The sequence below is a fragment of the Microcebus murinus genome, chromosome X, assembly GCF_040939455.1.
Source record: "Microcebus murinus isolate Inina chromosome X, M.murinus_Inina_mat1.0, whole genome shotgun sequence".
In the NCBI taxonomy this organism is placed as follows: Eukaryota; Metazoa; Chordata; class Mammalia; order Primates; family Cheirogaleidae; genus Microcebus; species Microcebus murinus.
In genome coordinates, this window is record NC_134136.1 from 86,877,159 (window position 1) to 86,900,498 (window position 23,340).

General features: G+C 38.5%; 1 protein-coding gene across 3 annotated transcripts in view; it reads right to left on the reverse strand.

Moving 5' to 3' along the window:
* Positions 1 to 23,340, reverse strand: part of MID1 (midline 1) — a 331,494-nt gene that overhangs the window by 91,545 nt on the left and 216,609 nt on the right. For all 3 annotated transcript variants that reach the window (XM_012784842.3, XM_012784838.3, XM_012784841.3), the window contains exon 2: positions 20,319 to 21,034. In XM_012784842.3, the coding sequence (XP_012640296.1) occupies positions 20,319 to 20,978 (660 nt within the window). In that variant the 5' untranslated portion in view covers positions 20,979 to 21,034. The remainder of the gene's footprint in view (positions 1 to 20,318; positions 21,035 to 23,340) is intronic.

The window sequence follows — 23,340 nt, forward strand, 5'->3', positions numbered from 1 at the left end:
CAAAGAGAGAGTCAGTACATCAAAGGGAAAATTGGGATTTCCAAGGTTACACTTAAGGGAGAAAGCAAATTAAGTGAAATTCGTTATCTAAGTGGTATTGGTTAGAACCAAGAGGATTTGAAATATTAGTAAACAGTAAATGCACCCTGTGGAAGAACCTCTTTAGGGGGAAAAAAAGAGGCATGCCTGGAACTTCTTACCAAGATTTAATTAAAAGACTTTAATTTGGGAATTTTTTTTTTTTTACAATGAATTGAAATCTTTATCAGAAGATTACTTTTTAGAGGAAGGGAAATACTGCTATACTTTAATATCTAATTCACTCTAAATAAAACCAGCACTGGGCCATTGATCTAATTTAGAATTTCACAAACAATATAAGGACTGAATCTAATTCAAGTGTAGAGAAGTATGTAGTAGTCCATGACAGTATCCCTTTAATACCAGCATCCCTTTTCTCCCAAACTCTTATTATGGGATAATTCTTATCTAGCTCTCTATCAATTATAGGGAGATTTATAGACTGATGAAAGTTTTGATTGAATTTGTAAGGAAAGGCTAACAGATGAACTCAGACCAGGTGAAAAATGTTGCAGTCTTATACAGTAAAAATGCAACATAATTATAAACTTTAATTTGTGGAAATGTAGGACTGTTTCCTTTCAAAGGTAAGTTTTAGATTTACATATGTACACCTTGACTTACTTCAGAATTTCAACAAGAAAAAATATCTGGACATAAATGTCTTTGTAAAACACAAAGTAGAGAACATTATGGAAAGTTTCAGCCTTTCTTTCTTTGAATGTGGGATCTTGAGGCCAGATGGATGAAACTTTCAACACATTGTAGGTTAACATGATCCTGGGTGACAAACTCTGAAAGTATTTTGGGGAGCTTGTGTCTTTTGTTCCGAATAATTGACATAGGAAGATAAAATACTGTTCTTCACCCTTTGTCCAATCTACAATCCTAGAAAGAAAGACTCATGTTTTCCTTTAGCATATCTGGTAATCGCTTTGCCTGCCAAAAAGATGAAAGTTGTACCAATATTCATGTCACAAGATTAAAAGGGAGAAAAATGTTCCTGGTAAACATCTTCAAAATGGTATGTTTGCCTGTAGTGACATGATGACTGTTTCTTAATGAAGATGAAAGAGGAAGAAGAGAAAGAAGAAACACACCCTAAACAATGCCACTTTAATGCCCCCAAACGAGGCTGGGGTTGTTTTGTTTTATTGCTTTTCAAAAATATTTGTTTATCAGTTCATAGCATTCATGATTGTCATATTTATTTTTTCCCTATTTAGTTCTATTTGGCAGTGTTGGCTGCTGGAATAAAGGAATAAATAATATATTTGAATAAACTATAATTTAGATTTCTAGAATTTTTTTTAAGGAATTAGATATCATCAATGTATTTTAAATGGAACTCCCACATACTAGACCATCCTACAGGGACTGCCTATGGTAGTTTAAGACTTTATAAGACAAACAACCCCACCATCCTGCTGTGGACATTTAGGACATGCTTGAAATGTTCTAGCATGACACTTTCTGATTGTTGCTTTTTATTGCATGGAATTTATTATTTAGGAAAAAAATCTGAAATATTTTAAGGTAATAATTATTTTAAGTAACAACAGCAAAAACAAACAATATTTAGAAACTGTACAATGAAGAACAAGTGCCTCAATTTTGAAAAATAAAGATGTTCTGAAATGTATTGCTTTTGTTTCATAAAAATTATTTGATTTGCTGCCATTTATAATCATTCAAGAATTCAGTGGCATTTAATGACCATACTCTATAGATTTATTAATATATATGTTTGTGTATCTTCTTTATAGCTATTTTCTCAATGATACTGTGAAACAAACAAACCTCTTTTTTAATATGATTTTCTATGCCTATTGTCTAACCTACAAAGACAACCTCAAGTACGGAACTTCCCTGGATAAAGATCAGTTCAGCCTTCAGCAGTTGTCTTATCACCTAACACTCCCTTGTCAGAAGAAACATTTGGTATTAACTCATATCATTCATCTTCTAGAACACTCCTTTGGAACATTTTATTTCATAAAATCCCTTAGGGCTATATAACTCTCAACAGCACTGGAAAATGACTCTTCCCTGAGATTCAAGAATGAAAGATTAAAGCAGCAGTGGAGTTCTATTATACTAGGGTGGAGTGAGCAAAGTAGAGAAAGCAAACTTAGGCATTGCTATTCTCATGTACATGGAAGGGAGAAAGTCATCCTCCAGTGTGTTCTTCCCTCTTGCATTTCTTCTAACCTTAGACACTTTCTTGATGAAGATACAACTTTGCAGACCAGGCTATGTTAAGTCAGAGGGTAGAATAATAATAATCATAGCACCAAAGATAACAATTTATCATTCTTGAAAGTTTCTGGAGTACCAGGCATTCTACTTACTCAATCCTTTACAGGCACAATCTCGTATACTCCTCACATAAGCGATGAGAGGCAATTATTGCTGGACCTACTTTATAATTTGGGAACTCAGATTTAGAGATGTTCAGAAACCTTCTCAAGGTAAAGGTTATGTGAGGCAGAGCCAAAATTCAAATTAAGGTTGGTGGAATTGCAAATAGCCTCTAATTAAATATGATTAAGGTAAACTCAATAATGCCAAGAGGATTACTGCAGAAAGCTTCAGAGAGAAACAGTTCATCACAACCATATTTGCCAGTACCTTCTAAAAATTGTAAGCCAATGACCATGCATATCATACAACTAGGCAAGAAGAGAAAACATAGCATAATAGCATGACTTAAGCATAAAATGATGAAAAACACCTGTTGTAATTATATATATTGTAATTAGTATGGGCACCCCTCATAAATTATAATCAATTATTTATTTAGCTAAATTGAGTATTGGATTATTTTAATCTACCACTGTATGTCCCATGTCCCCTGTGTAAGGTCTCTCTCTATGAGGCTCCTTCCCATGCAACTATTATCTATGATGTCTCTATGATAACCCAGTCTATGATGTTATTGTCTATAATGTCCTCAATGATGTTATTACCTATGATGTCCCTCTATGGTGTCACTCTCTGTAATGGCCCCTTCAATAAACCCAGTTCAATAATGACAGCATAGAGAGGGACATCAATTTGTAGGAAACGACTTGATTTTGTTTCACCATCTCTGGTGTTTACCCACTCACAGCAATCTTAACAGAACACTATTTTTAAATTATAAATATGATTGTGATTTTTTTCAGGACAGGAAGCACTTTATTGAAGGTATTGTTTAGAAACAGAATGGTAGAGGCAGAGTCACTTTCTCTGAAAAACACAGATTTGAAGGTAACTACCAAATAGAGATAAATCAATCTCCAAAGAAAATGACCAGATTCAGGGGCTTTTTAACCTTTCAGGAACCCTATTTTTATGAGTGTATTTTGGAGGAAAAGCTACACAAATACTGAAAAAGGCCAAAATTGTTCTAAGTGCCAAACACATAACTCTCCATGTTAATTTTGATGGTTTCCTTTCTACCACCTCAGCCTTAATCAATGGTTACTCCCAAGGACTCCTAGGAAGCACCACTAGCTATTAGATATGATGTTCAAATTTACTCAGATTTATTCAGAAGAAATCTGAATAAAATATCTCCCCGTGGGTCATCAGTACAATGACAAAGAATTGAGAGATTTACAACTGATTCCTTTACTGGGCGGAAAAAAATCAGATCTCCGTTTTCTTTAACAGATATTTTTTCCTTCTTGCTTTGGTGATCTGATTGCATTGTCTCGTTTTCTGACTTTCCAACTGAAAAAGAATCTCTTGAACAGGAATGCTATTGTGTGGGTTATTACTTTAGTTGAACATGGATAGTGTGATTCTTATTTAAATTTTGGTAAATACCTTCAAAATGCAACCTCTCATAAGGACACAGGCAATGAAAATTCCTGTGTTCTACACTATGAGTACCGACACTAAGATACTTGCTTTAACTTACATAAAAATATTTATTTAATTTCTATAGAAACTGGGTATGTTATAGACACTGCCTCAAACAGGAAGACTGCACCTCGTGGAAGAAAGAACTTTTGTTGGCCTACCTGCAGTCTAGCATATATGAGTTTCTATTAGTCAATCATGAGATCTAAACCAGGGGTTGGTAAACTATGGCCCATGGGCCAAATCCAGCTGGCCACCTGTTTTGATAAAGTTTTATTGGCACCCAGTCATACTCCTTTATCTCTGGATTGTCTATGGCTACTTTCGAGAAGAGTTGAGCAGTTCCCACAGAAACCATGTGGCCTACAAAGCCAGAAAGATTTAGTAGCTGGCCTTTTCCATTGTTTGCTGACTCCTGCCTTGATGAATTAACCTGGTCCTCAGTTTCCCCACTTGTAACTGAGGGGTTGGGCAAGAGGAAAGTTTTTCCATCAAGTTTGCATACTAGAATCACTTGGGGGAGTTTTGGGAAAAAGCACAGTGCCTGAGATGCACCCAGATCTTGTACCATTGGGCAGGGCTCCTGCTCCAGGTGGTCCATGTGCAGCTCAGGTTGAGAACCACTGGACAAGATCATCACAAAGGCCCTTCGAGCTCAGTGCTTTCATCACATGAACTTCCCTTTAAATAAGTAGTATCTGCCAATAGGAACAAACACGTGGAAATTGTGCCTGAAGAAATTCAGCCTCGGCATTGAAGACTCACATTTAATTTATGCCATTCCAAGTCTCTGACTTGAGGAGTTTAGAATCTACAGTTTTGCAAGGATAAATAAAGACTTAAAGATGCAGTGCTTATATGAATATAAAGGGTTCCTTTCGAAGAGAGATTTAAAATAGACTAACAGAGTTAATGAGTCAACTTTTGATCTGTAAAAATAATTCTCTTTTAAAATATCACAATTAAAACTATTATATATCAAATATAAGCCATTGGGTGCAAATCTCAGCTGCAGCCCGTTCTCTGCAGACTCCCCACTTGGAGGAAAGCCCCAGGCTCTCCTGTCTTTGACGCACACAGCTACACCTGGAAGGTAGTCCTGAAAATGAGCTGCAAACACTAGGAAATCTGGGGGATAGCAGATAATATCAACTGCACCTAAATCATGTTTTGGGAAGGGATTAAAGAATATTTCATAAGCCTTTGGAGGTTTAAATATCGCTGAAACTGCCTGAAGGACGGCATGTGCGGGCCCAGACTACTCGGAGTCGGGCTGGGGGCATGGGGTGGAAGGAGCCTGCTGTGCACAGAGCTCTGTGGCTGCTTTCAGGCTGCACTCAGGGTGCCTGCAGATGGTGGGAGAGGATCTCTGCAAAGTCTGAGCTCTCCACATCTCAAAATAGATTTGGTTTGGAGGCTGCACAAACAAGTAAATGCCTCTAATGGTGAAACTGACTGTCTGCCTTATGTTGTTAGCAAAGATGCTTTGGTTCAATTTAGGATTTCTCAACTTCGGTACCATTGACATTTAGGGCCGGAAGATCCTCTGCTGTTGGGGGGCTGTCCTGTGCATTTAGGATGTTTAGCAGCATCCCTGGCCTTGACCCATTGGCTGCCAGTGACAGCCCCCTTCCCTTCCAAGCTGTGACAATAAAGCAATTGTGTACTGCTAAGTTTACCCTACAGTCCTCATGATTTCTTACTATCCTGTCTCAAAGTGGAACTAAAGTTAACTCTATTCTGAGGCAGCGGGGAATGAAATATACACAGTCATCCCTCAGTATCTGCAGGGGATTGCTCCCAGGACCCCTAAGGATACCAAAATCCATGGATGCTCATGTCCCTGATATAAAATGGTATAATATTTGCACATAACCTGGGCAAATACTACCATATACTTTAAATCATGCCTGGCTTACTTCCAGTACTTAATACAGGGTAAATGCTATGTAAGTAGTTGTTACACCATATTGTTTAGGGAATAATGACAAGAAAAAAGTCTGTACATGTTCAGTATAGATGAAACCATCCACTTTTTTTGCTTCAGATATTTTCGATTTGAGGTTGGTAGAAGCCATGATGAGAAACTCACAGATACGACAGGTCAACTGTACACGTATATAGTATTTTATCCTATTCTCATGAATGACAAATATTTCAACACCACTGCCTGAACTAAAGTTTTAAAAAATCAAATGGTGGTCTCTTTATAAAGACTTTCTTGAAATAAATCACTGGATAGGAATTTGCAGATTTAGAAAGGAATTCACCAGCCTGGGCAATAGCAAGACCCTGTTTCTACAAAGAGTAGAAAAATTAGCCAGGCCTGGTGGTGTGCACCTGTAGTCCCAGCTACTGGGGAGGCTGAGGCAGGAATATTGCTTGAGCCCAGGAATTGGAGGTTGCTGTGAGCTATGATGATGCTACCATGATGCCACTGCACTCTAGTAACTCAGGCGACACAGTGAGACCCTGTTGAAAGAAAAGAAAGAAAAGAAAGAAAAAGAAGGAAGGAAGGAAGGAAGGAAGGAAGGAAGGAAGGAAGGAAGGAAGGAAGGAAGGAAGGAAGGGAGGGAGGGAGGGAGGGAGGGAGGGAGGGAGGGAGGGAGGGAGGGAGGGAGGCAAGGAGGGAGGGAGGAAGGGAGGGAAGGGAGGGAGGGAGGGAGGGAGGGAAAAATGCAGAGAACTGAAAGGCAATATTTTGCTTGCCTATATATTTGAAATTCAAAAGAATGGTTGGTGAGCTATGATTTTCCTTTTTTTTAAATCTATGGGCAAATTCTACCTACACAATAGAGACTATAATCTAATTTATCTAATTATTATGGGCTTTTTCCATTTGTTACTGATAAAATATTTGTTACTGATAAAATACCTACTACCTTTTCAAAATAATCTAGTCATTGAAAAATGAGTATTCAGTAACAAAAGAACTATAAGATATAGTCACTGGCCTTTAGAAATTGAAAAATAATTGGGGAGGGAAGATTTCTGCCCAAAGAATGTTTATAAAATAATATGTGAATAGTATGTAATTGTGAAGAGGTGGTATACAGAATAGGAAATGTTGGAGATTAGACAATTGTATCAAAAGCTAAGCTGGAGTAGTCCACAGTGAGGCTTAAGTTGGTCCTTTAAGAATAATCAGGAGTTGGTAGAGGAAGGCCTGGAAGGATTGAGGATTCACTTTTATTTATATAAACTGTACTGTCTGACTTTTTATAAGAACATAAACAGTTGCCCCTCAGTATCTGTGGAGGATTGGTTCCAGGACCCCCTGAGAATACCTAAAAGAACAGATGCACAAGGCCCTGATATAAAATGGTTTAGTATTTGCATATAACCTACATATATCCTCTTGCATACCTTAAGTCATCTCTAGATTACTTATAATACCTAATGCAATGCAAATGTTATTATACTGTATTGTTTTTATTTGTATTTTTAATTGTTATATTGTAATTTTAATTTATTTTTTGAATATTTTCAATCCATAGTTGGTTTAATCCTGGGATGCAGAATCCATATGTATCTACAGAGGGCTGACTGTATTGTCTTTATAACTACAGAAAAGACTTAACATTTGGAATAAAGGGGCATAGATAAAAGCCTTCAGGAAATAACAATAGTAATGGAAAAAGGAACCACTATCCTTTGTCCAGGGTTTTCCATGAGACAAGTGTTATGGGGTTTAATACTGAATTATTACCTCTGTTTTGCTAACGAGGAAATGAGGCTTAGAAAAGTTAGTTTTGGTTTTTCCTTAAGTTCACACAACTCTAAAATGGCAAAGCCAGGACATAAGTTGAAATCAGACTCCAAACTTGTCTCAGGTCTGTTAAATCAGAATCTGCATTTTAATGAGTGGTTCTTGTGAACATCTATGTTTGAGACTTGCTTGTCTAAGAAACCAGTTTAAACCTACACTTCTGACTGATTCATGATCCTAGAGGGAGGAATGGATAATAGACCAAAAAGTTTTGTTATTGACTAACACATGGTAACCATTTTTATTTGTATCCATGCTTTGGCATGAATAACAAAATATGAATAAGAACTCATTTAGATCTCTTAGGAGATTTGAAATGTCAAACACATAGACCAAGACTCTAAATTTACATTTTAACCAGGGCAAATAAATAATCACATTTCAAGTGATGAAATGAATTTAGAGATCATCAGAGATCCATTCATTCATATAACACTTAGGTATAGGGCAGCCACTGAGTATTAAATAATTCAGTATTACTGTAAGTAAATAAAAATGATTCCACACCTATTTCCATATTTTAACTTTGTATTTTTACTTCTTTATTTACATTAGAATGGAAAATAGATCATCTTAAATCATAGTCACCACTTCAAAGGAAACTTCTTGGCTCAGTCCAGGGAGGCTGTGTGTCAAAAGTGAAGGCAAAAACACTTTCTTTCCATGCCCAAACTCTTTCTTTTTCACTAGTTTTTTAAGTGGGCCATGTTTGGGTCATAATTCTGCTTTTATCATAAGTTATGATTAGTCAGGGGCAAAATGGGATCCCTGGGTCTGAGCCCTTAAACTTTGAGTTCTCTGGCTGTAGTTATGCCTTTTAATTTCCCGTGGCCTCATGTTCTGTATCATTAAGACGGTTTCTATTTACAGAGTTGCTCCCACCCACTAGATGCTGGGCTAGACACTTGGACCTATATTATCTCATTTAATCCTCCCAAGATCCCTAATGAGCAGGTATTACCATTCCCATATTTTTGCAGGAGATACACAGTTGTTCCAAGGATCAAATAATACTTGAAAGTGCTTTGCAAGCTGTCAATATGGAGATTTACAAATGCTATTATTATTCTTGGTAATAGCTGGTTCTTGGTGTTGAATCAACAAATACCCTTGAACCACATCTCAAAACAAAGCAGCATCTTGAAAGATAACTCCACCTCCCTTTACTACCACTCAGTCCTGGCCTAGAAGACTTTTTTCTAGAGGTATAGAGGCAGCCTGATAGCCTTGCCTGATAATGTTTTCCGATGAATTTTTAAAATCAAAAAGCAACTGGAACCACTTCACTTAAGGAGCTAAACACTATAAACAGGTGAGGCCCTTGTTTGCTGGGGCCCTCTAGGGCTTAATTCAGCAATCGAGGGGCAAGAACAGCATCTCCCTCTAAGCTCCCTGGGTGGGGTTCATTATGGCTTCTTCAGGTCTCCCAGAGCTTCCAGAAGCAATAGTCTGAAAGTCTGCCCATTTCACTCTTCTTGGCTTTGACTCTGACCACACCAACCAAGAGCAACTGAGCTCAGGACAGCCGTGTCAAGGGTCAAAGGAGGGGGAAATAAACACTCTCTACCAGGTCAGGATATAAATCCTAACACCTAAGTTTGTAAAAATTCCATAACCGTTAGAGCAAGCTCACCATCTGGCTTGGTTAATACAATAGCACTTCCGCAGATCTGCCTCTCATAATGTCTTCCTAGAGATGGGTCCTTTCAGAGTGGAAATGACAAAAACTGCTTGTGAGCCTGGATATTTACCTGACCTATTAGCCCTGTTCAGGAAGGAAATGGAGACCTCTGAGGAAAGCATGTGAGAAGAGCTAACAGTCCAGCCCCTGAGCAGTAGACCTTTAATAAGAGAGCATTGGGCCTGGATTTTATCATGGATTGGAGCCCTCAGATTTTGCCCTTACCTGCAACCCCAAAGGACCGTACAGTGTGAACAGAGAGTGTCCTCTCTGAATGTTGCTTTTCATTGAAATGTGTTTTCGCTTCAGTTTTTAGAATTAATAAGCAATTTCCAGATTTCAACACCAAAGTCAGAAATTTTTTATGATTTCTCACATTAAAAATTATTTCATGGATTGAGCTCCATGGAAGTCTTTTCATAGCCCTTTTATATACTCTTATTACATGTCATAATTAGCTCTAGACCATAGAAGCAACAACTTATCTCTGTTATTTATTTATGCATTCCCAGAGTTTACCCAGTGCTTCTCTTATAGTAGCTACATAAAAATATTCCTTGGGTGAATAAATAAGGTTCTTTTCTTTTTTCTTTTTATTTAAAACCAAGATTTGAACAAGGATTCTTTTCCTCAGTGTATGTTTTTGTCTGCATAAATGGTGCTGGGAAAACTGGATAGCCACATGTAGAAGACTGAAACAAGACCCACACCTTTCACCTCTCACAAAAATCAACTCACGCTGGGTAACAGACTTGAACCTTCGGTGTGAAACTATTAGAATTCTAGAGGAAAATGTTGGAAATACTCTTCTAGACATTGGCCTAGGCAAAGAATTTATGAAGAAGACCCCAAAGGCAATCACAACAGCAACAAAAATAAACAAATGGGACCTGATCAAATTAAAAAGCTTCTGCACAGCCAAAGAAACTGTCAAGAGAGCAAACAGACAACCCACAGAATGGCAGAAAATGTTTGCAAGCTACACATCCGATAAAGGGCTGATAACTAGAATCTATTTAGAACTCACGAAAATCAGTAAGAAAAAAATCAAACAACCCTATCAAAAAATGGGCAAAGGACATGAACAAAAAACTTCTCAAAAGAAGACAGAACAATGGCCAACAAACATATGAAAAAATGTTCAACATCTCTAATCATCAGGGAAATGCAAATCAAAACCACAATGAGATATCACTTAACTCCAGTGAGAATGGCCTTTATCAAAAAGTCTTCAAACAATAAATGCTGGTGTGGATGCGGAGAGAGAGGAACACTCCTACACTGCTGGTGGGACTGCAAACTAGTTCAACCTCTGTGGAAAGCAATATGGAGATACCTCAAAGTGATACAAGTAGATCCGTGATTTGATCCAGCAATTCCACTACTGGGTATCTACCCAAAAGATCAAAAGTCATTTTATGAAAAAGACACTTGCACTCGAATGTTTATAGCAGCACAATTGCAAAGCTGTGGAAACAACCCAAGTGCCCATCAATTCATGACTGGATTAATAAAATGTGGTATATGTATACCATGGAGTACTACTCAGCTTTAAGAAACAATGGTCATGTAGCACCTCTTGTATATTCCTGGATAGAGCTGGAACCCATTCTACTAAGTGAAGTATCTCAAGAATGGAAAAACAAGCACCACATGTACTCACCAGCAAATTGGTATTAATGGATCAACACCTAAGTGGTCATATAGGAGTAACATTTATCGGGTGTCGGGAGGGTAGGAGGGGGGAGGAGAGGATGGGTATATACAACCACAATGAGTAAGAGGTGCAATGTTTGGGGGATGGACACTCTTGAAGCTCTTACTCAAGGGGGGAGGGGGACATGGGCAATATATGTAACCTTAATACTTGTACCCCCATAATATGCTAAAATAAAAAAAAAAAATAAAAATAAAAGCAAGATTTAATAAGGCAGATAAGGAGAAGAATATTTATAAAGGCACAAAAGGAATAGACGCTTTTCATGATTTCCATATTGTTTCAGTAATAAGAACTTAGTCTGGAGCCAGGCACAGTGACTCACACCTGTAATCCCAGCTACTCAGGAAGCCATGGCAGGATTGTTTGAGCCCGGGAGTTTGAGACCAGACTGTTCAATACAGCGAGATCACCATCTCTAAAAAGATAATCTAAAAAAAAAAAAAGAACCTACCCTATTCCAGTGTAAATAAAAACTATTATTTTTCTGATTTTTCCCCAGCAAGTAGCAAAAGAGATATAAGGGAGGAGACAGATGATGACACCACTATTTTATGCATTCTGTATAACTGGCACAGAAGAGAGCACAGAGAACAAAACACTCCAGGGCCACTACAGTGGAGGGGCTGGAAGCCTTCCCCTTCTGCAAGCTCCTCCTCTTCAGAGCTTTCCTCCTCCCCCTAGCCCTGGCCAATATTGAAGACCCTCTTTCTTCCTATTCTGAGGGAGACAGCTACTAACACATGGCCCAGGGCCCACTTGATCCGTCCTTCACTCACACATCAAAGGCAACCCCACAACGAAAAAGAAAGCTGGCCCACTGAGCTCGTGATTGGCCTAGGCTGCCTGTGTGTCCTGTCACCTGTCTTTATCTCATCTGTCTAGACATGTCTAAATGTGACAGCCGTGGTGTAAATGCAGCCTTCTCTTTTCTTGGAAACAGTCGTAGGTGCTCTGATGGCACCTGTGCTGCTTATCTGATCAGATAAACCAGGAACATGAAGGACCAGCTTATTGCCTTTGACTTCAAATGGGGACTTGGTTTTTAAAGCCATTTGTTTGAGTTCATCATTCACTGCTTCTTAAAAGTCCATTTCACTATTTAGCTTGGTTTAGAAAGAAGGACAAATCAGTTTTCACCCAATTACAATTCCCTTGAGAGTTGTTCAAAGTTTCCCATGTCAGCAAGAAACACATATCAGTCCCATAAACACTGAGTAATTTATGACACTGTCAAGAAATCCACAATTGGATGACAGCAATGATGCCTTTATTGTAACAGTAAATGCCCAGGTAAAATAATACCTCGAGTTTACCCAATACTTGCTATGTGCCAATCACCATGCTAGGCACTTTAAAAGCATTTTTGTTTTTGATGAGAAATGCAAAATATGTTTTCCTCTGTCAGCTTAAAAGCCATACATACCTCATGGGTATGCAGAAACCTTAAGTGTCATGCCCCAAATTCTAGAACATAAAGTGAATGATGTTTAAGTCAATTTTGCAAATGCACTTGCATCAGATTTTTCTAGAATGCTATGTCACACACTGAGAATAAATCAAATCTTTAGTCACATTCACGTTCTCTGGCTAATCATGCCCACATTATTGACCTATTCAATGTCAAAAAATGTACCAGTCTTTCTAAGAATAATCTAATTTATGATTTATCAATGGCATAGAATGAAAGAGAGCTCTGAATATTACAGGCCAAACAATGAAATATTTAGTTAATGTAATATCAGCAAATCTTATCAATTTTAACTTTGTAACTGATGAAGATGAATTGTGTTCTTTCAAAACCTTCCAATTTAAAATCGAATGCCACACACAAAATAGATACTCTTGACTTATATTTACTCATTTTATATATTTAAACAAAATTACAGTTTTTTATCTCCATATTAAGACATTCAGGAAAAAAATTATCCTAAGAGGGAAATTAGTGAGTCCATTTAAGTTGCAACCACAATTCCTTTGTTTCTACATTGACATCACTGTCTTAACTCTCCTTTCTTCTGCAGTGTTCTCAAGGTACTCTGGGGCCAGCTCCAAGAATGAAGTCTGGCCCTTCAAGACAGTCCAATATACACTTGCCCAACTATAGAAAATGGTGGCATGGGGACATCTTCAAGGCAGCTTTTTTTGGTGGCCCTACAGGCATCATTCCAAAGCCACATCTCTGCACTAATTTTCAGACCACATGGTAAGGCATCATCCTACACCCATGATGGTGGCTTGTAGCCAGGCCAGGTGTGTGTTTAAAATCACTGTAAATCACTGCATTTACTCCCCAAAACATCAAAAGAGACTTTAGAAATGTCTGAACCACTTGAAAGGCGATGCTGCCTGTGCTGGCACTGTTAGCTGCAGCAGAAAGTAGCAGAACAGACACGGAGCAAACTGGGCCGCAGGGAACTGTGCTCTGGTGTTAGTTCAGAGTTACTACTTGCTAAGTGATTTGGGGCAACTCCTTTTACCACTCTCAGCTCCAATTTGCTCATCTGCAGAATGGGGATGGAACAACATGAGCTCCAAATTTGCTTCTGGCTCTAAAGCATTATTTGGGTTTATAGTGGGCATTCAGAGGTTTGAACAGCCTTCTCCTTATTGTGAATAATAAAAACAGAAGAAAAATCCACATGTCATCCTCACTGTGTCTTGCTGTGCCAGAAAAGCAAGAAAAAAAAATCATATTTTTGCCTGGATCCAAGAGCCAATCAGCAATGACAATTCCTATTTCTTCCTTGTCTTCAGGGGCAAGATCTTGAATCTCATACTTTTAGACGTTTGTGTTGACAGGGTAGTGGTTTTTGACTTGTGTGATACTACTTCTCTTTGCCGATTAAAAAAGAGACCACAGCTGGGTGCAGTGGCTGAATCCCAGCACTTTGGGAGGCCAAGGCAGAAGGATCACTTGAGGTCAGGGGTTTGAGACCAGCCTGGGAAACACAGTGAGACCCCATCTCTACAAAAAAATTTTAAAAAATTAGCCAGGCATGGTGGCATGCACCTGTAGTCTGAACTACTTGGGAGGCTGAGGCAGGAGGATTGCTTGAGCCCAGGAGCTTGAGGTTGCTGTGAGCTATGATCTCACCACTGCACTCCAGCCTGGGCAATAGAGTGAAATCCTGTCTCATGGGGTAGGGGGGGAAACCACAAAATATAAAGTAATGTGAATGTCTCTTCCCTCTTTTATTCCTTCTGTGATCACAGTAATCTTACTCATTCTAATTGTATATTTTCTCTCGGGAAATATACATTACATTAGCCCCTTTGTCAAAAAGAAAATTATTTCACTGTCATTGTATAGAAAAGACTGAAAATGGCCCAAACCCTTAACCTGGCATTCAAAGACTTTCAAAATCTTCTCCCAAGGTGACTCTTCCAACATTATCTCTCCTGGCTCCTCAGTCAACACCCGATGCCCTAGCCAGCATTTTCTAGAATTCCAAAGCTGTCTTGCCTATTCCTGCCGACAGGTCTCTGCTGGCCTCATTCCCACAGATCGCCTCACTCTTCTTTGATGTGTGATCCACAGATCTGTCAAAGCAGTTTTAAATCCCACCACCCTGAAGCGAGGTTTATTGTCTACTCAAAACCAGTCATCTCTTCCTCCTGTGAATCCCAAAACACTCGTCTAACTCATCAATTCTGCACATGTTCATCAACAAGTGTTTAATTGTCACGTCTCTGTCCTTTGCCAGGTACTTTAGAAATAAAACTGTGAAATATATTAAAGCAACAATATGGACCCTTATCTCACATACAAATAATACAAGCAGTGGTTGAAAAATATCTGGCAGTCAGTCTTCTGCCAAAGTCCACACACTTAACCATTACACATTCTGCCTCCTGGCTTTTATTCTAACAGTTGTTCTGACACATATTGCAGGCTTCCTCTGGGCCAGGCACAATGCTATGGGTTTATATAAAACACTTTATTTTGCTCTCCCAAGTTTCTGTGAAAGTAAGTACTATACATTATTAGCCCCGTTTTATAGACAAGTAAAATGCAGCACAGGGACGTTAACAAGGCGCCCAAGAATTACATTTGTTTACACAGCCACATGACTAAGAGGTACCGTGTGTACTTGTTTGTGCATTTTCCGGAACCTTCTGCACTTACCAGAAATGATTCCAATAACAATAAATCATCAGGTAATATTACTCCTTATTTGCAGGTGAAGGAGTGGAGAGGGGGCCTCACTGGGGGCTAGACAGGTGAGAGGAGGGGAAAAGGACGCTGCCTTAAGTTTCCCATTAAGAACTACTCCTGGAGATGTTTTCTTTTACTCCATCTATCATAAATATTTTTGTACCAAACTAACAAAATTAAAATATAATTTTTAACATTTTATAAATATTTGGAAACCTTATTTTCATCACATGGGAACTTTAAACATATATACATTGTAACACATTGTATACACCTATGGAAAAATCACTCTGTTCCCATAAATGTATACAATTATTACCTTGTATATAATTACGTTGTCAACTAAAACTAAAACATTGCAGACTAAAGAAATGCTGCCATAAAATAAATGCAAACAGAATTAATTGCATCTTCAAGGAGTCAGTTGGAACTGGCCAGACACCATATAAGCAAAACATTTTAGAAGACATGTGTCTGACTTACTCATATATCACACGGTGAAACAGTATATGGTATATTTGTATTTTAGATTAAAAATCTAACCTGGAATTATTGTGAACTAGTTTGAAAAACTATATAGGGTTATACAAAGGACATCCTGTGTGGTAAAAAAGTGAAAAAGGAATAAGTGATAACAGGGATTTTACAAGCGTCTAGTAAATTCAACACAGTTTTCTAACACAAGGCTTAGAAATGGTAGGTGCAATGGCCCTGTTTCTTGGGAAGCCTTTCTCCATCTCTCAGGGCTGGGGTGAGTGTCCTTGCTTTGAGCACTATGTGCCTACCCCCACCACCAATGGAGAAAATATTTAGTAGCTGTTTAAATTCTCTATAGACTATAAACTCCATGAGGGCAGGGACTGTTCCTGTTCATACCAACTTCATTTATTAAACACATATTAACTTAACTTTTTATGATCTCTCGAAAAACCTATATAAATGTATATGTTCCTAATAACATAGCTTCAAAAGTCCTAAAGAAAGAAAAATAACAGAGCTATGAAGAGAACTTAAAATTTTCACTCTGTACATGGGAAGCTTAAATGTACACTTCTTAGTTATTAATTATTAAGCATATTTTAAAAATTAATGAGTTTATGGAAAATTTGCATATGCAATTGTCTCAAGCCCTAATCTTAAGGCATTTCAACTGGCAATCAATAAACAAAAAGATACATTTAAAAAAATGTTTGGAACTTCAAAAAAAACTTCAAGATAAGAATCTTCCCACAAAAGATATACCAAGTCCAAAAATGATGTTTACCCATCTATCAAACATTTAAAGAATAGGTAAAATATTTTGGGTAATAGTTATCGCTATATTTGTTGCCATCTCTTTTCTGCATAATGACATATTCCTAATGGAAATACTGGTTATTTGAATTTGTGGCCATATAGTTTAGATTCAGGAAGATTCTAATATTAAATAAACAAATGCATGCTTGTAGGCATATATGTATATGTACATGTGTGTGTATCACAAGCCTTTGCACTAGAACCTGCATTATACCTGCTACTATTTTCAAAGAAGAAACAAGTTATAGAAATCCTAAGAAAAAAGAAAAAAATCTAGCTCAGTATCCACTTATAACTTTCCCAGTGGCAAACTGGAAAAGACTCTCAAAAATATAGAACCTTACAATCTATAAACAACCCAAGAATGAAATCTCATGTCTTCACCTCCATAGGAAATCTGAGCTTTAATTGGAACTTTTTATCAAACTATTAAAAAATACAATGGGATGATCCATTGAAACCTGAATTATACAGTCTCTCTCAGCCAACCTTTAGAATCAGAAAAGCAAGAGTGGACTGAACATCAGCTTCAGCTAATTTGAAGGGGCTATGCTGAAACTGAAGGGGAAGGAAAGGTCAATTTTTCTCAATTTGAATATTTTTATAGATGTAACTAGAGAAAAGAAATAAGAGCCCCAACATTGTATGTTGGAAGAGAAAAAGAGGAATTACTGCATTGTAATTCCTTAAAAACTCTGGAATGCATTATATTAAATTCTCTTATGTGGCTCACAAATCAAAATTTTAATCCAAGTTTGGAGGACTGAGAGGCTTCTTAAAATTCAATTAAAATGATGTATTAAAGAAAGGTCCCTATTATGATATGCTCTATTTAGAGACCTTTGCATTTGGCAGGAAGACTTTTCTCTTTTTATCTTAAAATAGAGTTCAGGAAATGCTAGTTTAATTTTCTCTTTGCTTCAATGTTTCATGAATGCTTTTCAATGCATAATCTCTGAAAGTGTTAGATTACTGACATGATGTTATTTCAGATGTGTTGGAAGATTTTATTTGTATGAATTCTACATGTTGGAATTTTTATGTCATTTTTTCTTTTATGCTTAGGAAAAGACTGTAATGTACACAACTAAATTCTAGTTCTTTATATAAGTACACATTTCTTATACTGACATCTAATATGAGTAAAAAAAAAACTCCCCCAAAGTTTAGTGCCATTGTAAGAAATAACTATTCTTTATAATCATTGCAGAATTCCTCTCTTCATATAATGGACTTTTACCAATAGGACAAAAATATTTTCAAGCATAAGAGACACCTGGGTCCTTACATATCCAACTAAGCAAAGCAAATCTATGTCTTATCAATGAAAACATCCTTAAAATCTCCATGCTTTGTGTTCCCACATCATCACAAATCCATATCTATATGAGATCCCAGAGCTACAGAAAAATACATGAACAGAGCACAATTTTTCAGACCAAAGTAATAATTAACAAGAACATACTTCCTTGGTTTGGTCCCTTTTGGAATGCTATTACTTCCTTCAAAAATCAACATGTATATTGTACTTAGGTTTTAAACAAAACAAGGAAGTACATATGTTCATAAATATGTGATAACTGAAATGTCATAGACACCCAAATGGCGTATATTCTTTTAAAAATTCTAACATAGTGGCATGTTTTAGAACAAACATACTATGTGCTAGTATGTTAATTGTTCAAATGCTCATAAGCATATTTTGTTGAACAGCTTTAAAGGCGTTTGGGAGCATTGGGTGCTGTTTATATACTTATAGTTCTGTAATTAGAAAATAAAATATACTATCTCATTAACTGCCAGGCCCTTCCTGTGACCAATAACCCAGTGGCTTGATTAGACAAGTGCATAGGGCTAAAAATTGAAGAGTTTCATTTTCATCCCAAAAAGGGCTAGAGCATGACAGTATCTCCTCATAAATTTGAAGATGTTATATAAATAATTAATAACTCTGCTGTGACAATACACAAGTAATGAGCAGAATTTACTACCAGGTTTAAATATTAAGCCTGGGAGCTATTGAATATTGAACATCATTATGATGATGGCGTTTTAACAAACAATCATTAAAAGGCAGTGTTAATCACATCAAAGGAACATTTTTGATAAAGGAAAAAAGATCTGGCATGTTTACATTTTGGAAAACAAAAATCAAACATCTCTGTTCAACCATTCTAAACACCCTCCCCAACCCTGCAACAATAGAACAAGGCGTGAAAAACATTTAGAAACGTTGGTTTCTAAAAACTGATAGAAACTGTTTTTTTCCAAAAACCATATCAATTTCTGCAGACTCTGCTTTAGAGGCACAACTCAGACACACGTCACCTTTGCTATTATTAACTTCGGTGGTGCTTTTCTCCGCTGCCGCCGAGCGCTGCACTAGAATGCCAGTCAGAGTCTGTCTTCCCTTGTCTGTGTCACCTAAATCCTGGTGCTTTCCTTCCTCTACACGGTTTATAGATGGATTTGTGCCAGTCACTCTTTGGACACTTAAAGTGAGATATGCTGCCCAGGTGAAGCTTTTGTTGCCCAAGTGACATTTAGAAGCAGGGATTCGCTTCAGCATGTCAACCTCCCTCAACATGTCAAGAAATAGCAAAGCTGAATCCCAGATGTGGGCTCTTTAATCCCACTGTCGCAAAATAAACTATGTGGTCCCAGTAAACACAGCCACCTATTAGAGCTAAGGAGAGGTGATAGGAACCATTTGTTAAAGGTGACGGTGTTCTGAGTGATAATACTCTTTTGATCATGTGATTCATTTTGTTTGCTCAATAACGTGGTTATGTGTTTTTCCTGAGAGGAAGGACTTCAATATATATTTACTTAGAGCTTTTAATTTATACTTCCTTTCCTTTTAATTGGTGTCTTGTGATCTAAAATTAGCTGGTGAACGTAGTCTCTCACTCAAACTCTCTCAGCTGAGTTTTCAATAATTAGACCCACCGTCGCCTGCAGTTGAACAGACATCTGGAGACTTGGCTTTTTATTTCTTCCCTGGTGCTTTCTATCCATATTTAGAGAGTGTTTTTTTTATTTGACATACAGTCGTATTAATTATTATCCCCCAAGCTGGAGTTAGGTTAATAATTTCATGTAAAAAGTGAAGTTCAAACAGAGTCTCGCCTGTAACCTTACTGAATAAAGAGCCTACAAGAAAGGAATTATTTCATGAAACCTGAGATTGTCAGAGCACTGTAGTCCACCAATAAGCTAGATATCGTTTACACAAGGAATAAAAGGTCACGTGTCCTCTAAAATCCCACATTTGCTACAGACATTCCTCTTTCTATTCTCTTGTTTGCACAGTAACTAGATACAGGTACAATGAGAGTGAATTAGTTTTCCCGGATGAATGAGGAAAATAAATGCCCCCAAAATCCGATTTTATCTTTTATGTGTCATATTCTCTCTCTCTCTCTCTCTCTCTCTCTCTCTCTCTCTCTCTCTACCCCCCCCCCCACCGCCCACCCCTTGGAGAGAGGCAGTGCTCTCTTTGGAAGAACTGCAAGGATTGAAAATGATCCAGATTTTTAGAATTCGCCCTCACCTTGACAACGCTAAAATTACAAGCAGCAGTCAACTTTTACAAGATACCCTTATTGTGAAACATTTATAGGCTGCCAAAAACATGCTAAAACTAATCAGATAACAAAGGTGAAGAGAAAACCTTCACCTGCCACGTAGCGAGCAGTGAATACACTTTTTATTTCCATGACATTTGCTGGCAGAAAGGGGTTGGCTTAAGGCGGATGGGACTAACCTTCAATTTGTCATAGCGCTCGCTCAAAGCTGCCACCTGATGATCTCGGTGCCGCCCAACCAGTTTACACAAGGCACAGATTAACTGGTCATCTGTCACGCAGTACATATTCACCTTCTCATCCTCATGCTCCAAGCACATCAGCCCCCGGATGTGTGAGTCCGGAATTGGCTCAATCAGACGATGGCCTGTAAAGGGCTTCTTGTTCGGGTGAGTGGCTTTCAGGCACTCGTCACAGTAGGACACTTCGCAAGTGACACAGGTCTTCACAGCGTCCTGGGCAGGATCCTGGTCACAAAACTGGCAGAGAACCTTCTCGGCGGAGGTCATGGTGTTGGCGTCAAAGGCCCGCTCCCGGCGGGTCTCACTGGGGGAGTTGGGCCCACTCACTGATGCTTTCTGGAACCTGTCGATGATGTTCTGCAGGGTGACGTTGCGCTTGAGCCCGTCTAGACCTCGCTGGCTAAGCGTGATGACATGCCGGCAGGTGGGACACTGGAAGGCGGTGATGGACTCCACAGACTCGTTGGTGGCACAGTGTGACACTAGGATGCGGTGGGCACAGTTGAAGCAGAGGCTGTGTGCACAGGGCAGCAGGAGGGGATCCTCAAAGAGCTCCAGACAAATAGGGCAGGTCAGCTCCGACTCCAGTGTTTCCATCTTCAGGCAAAGCTCTCCTGTGTCATCAGCAAAATCCAAGGAAGCCGATCAGCTATCTGGAAACAGAACGGAAGATTTGATTAGGCGCAGGGGGTCAGCCGTGGGGGGCTGTCAGCTTTGAATGCATCTCAGAATCATTCCAAACATAGGTCATGAAAGGGTAAGTGTGTGTACATTCCAAGTAATTCTCTTTCTATTCACTGGGGAAATGAGAAAAAAAACACCCAGAGCCAGCAAACCAGCTAACATATTCTCAAAGTTCCAGTCACCGAAAGTTACAATTTTATTTTTGCAATTTTGCTCTCTAAAAGTCCTCATTCTAATCTGGAAAAGTAATTGTAACTGTAATTTCCATAATTTGTATCTAACCACAATAATCGTATTGTGTCATAGCCAGGTTTCACCTAGCATGAAAAATTAAAACGTAGAAACGTTCGTTAATGAACTATAGAGCCTTTTATAAGTTTGAATTTATGAACTTGCATACTAATGTATATGTGTTTTAAAGACTTTTACTCTGCAATACCAACGCAGGATTCAAGAGCTGTAGAAAGGCAGTTACTATAGAAATGTGCACGAAACGTTCATGAAATCAAATGCACAGATTTCAGCAGAAATGATCATGTGTATGTACTGGATGTCATTTTCCAAAATATGTTCCTGAGAAAAAACACTGACTTTCACAAAGATGACTGTGATGGAGGCAATATTTTTGGCATATGTTCATTACTGCTCTGAATAATTCTATTGTTTAATGCAGCAGTGGGACGTGGGTGGGCGGAGAGAAGCAGAGAAAACTATCTTGGGGGCCTTTTTGGTGGCTGCTATGAGCTTGTGCACCAATGACTAATATTTAGAACAATGATCTAGTTAATTAGAACGATTTTAGTGGTTATCATATTTATATGATAAGTTACTTTATGACAATGACAAGGATTAGAAAATAAGGAAGCTTGCAAGGACTGCTGAGGGACCTTCCTGGCCTAAAAACTCCCATCATGGGCTTGTCACTGTTGCCAGCAACAGGCCAGGCTGGCAGGAGGTCCAGCCTCACACTCAGAGCCATGTTGGCCTGGGCACGACCTCCGCCAGCTTTGTTGCTCCCCTCCAGGCCACCTTCGGGTGGCCCAGCTGCCTGCTCCCCTCGCCATAAAGACCTCGCTGCTTTTGTGAACTCTCATCTGCCTTTCCTTCAAAAAGGGTGAAGGAAAGAATCCCACACAAACGCTGGTTCATTAAGGGTGAAGCGGCCTCATGCTCATTAGCAGGCCTGGGAACCAAGCCTCTTTGAACCTTCTCCCTTTCAAGACCATTAGCAGAGAGGTCTGCGGCACGGTGCCGGGAGTATTAGATGCAGCCCGCTGCAGGCTGTGGGAGAATAGCGCAGTTCACCCAGTGGTTGGGAGGTTCAAATCACCCTGGGGGCGGGGGGGATTCTCAGCTGGATTTATGGGAAGGTTTCACATCCAAAGCTATGTTTAGTGATTCTGACAATCTGTCATCGTGTGTATTCACACCTCCACTTATTTACAAAATTCATGATTTCTAGAATATTTTGACCTTTTCTGAAATAGCATCCCTCAGAAATACCATGTCGCACTTTGGTGAAATTCATGCTCATCTTGCTACCTACTGAATGATAACTGATCATTAAAAGTTTAAAGTATGTCCCGAGCCTGTGAAAAATTAAAAAGCTACTGTCTTCATGAAAGCTTGATATCTTTTAAAAAATCTTCAACCAATTGCTAATATTTACCACATAAGTAAGAATAAAGGAGCAGCTATGATTTGAAATATTAAAGCTTGTTCATCTTTTCACAACCTGCAATGGAAACTCTGGGGGTGCTATTGTAAGAAAGCTATTGTCCTCACTTGGTCCCAGTCAACTCTGCCTATATAGAGGTGGCTCAGAAGAAATTGAAAGGTTTTATTTTGGTTAATCATGGGAAAAAATTAGAATTATCTCTAAATCAAATTTCTTCTTTCTTCCCATCAGAAACATATAAATTCAAGGGAAAATGTAGCCCTTTTGATCTTCTTTGTTCTCAGGTGAAACAAGAATACCTACCAATAGATCTGAACAGAAGGATGAGCATTAAATTGTGTCTGGAGAGCTAGGATGGTTGTTTTTTTAATGCAGGTGCCAGGATTCCATCCCAGAGTGGTGTTATGAGATTTTCTAGAGGTGATTCCATTGGGGACTCCAATGGAAATGTTGACCTTTTATCCATTCATTCAAGAAATGGTTACTGTGTGTCAGGCACTGAGCTGGCTCAAGAAACCAAAATGGCATTCTCATCACCTCACCTCTATTATCATGGGCCAAGCTAGCAACATCTCTTACTTGGATTATCATAAGACC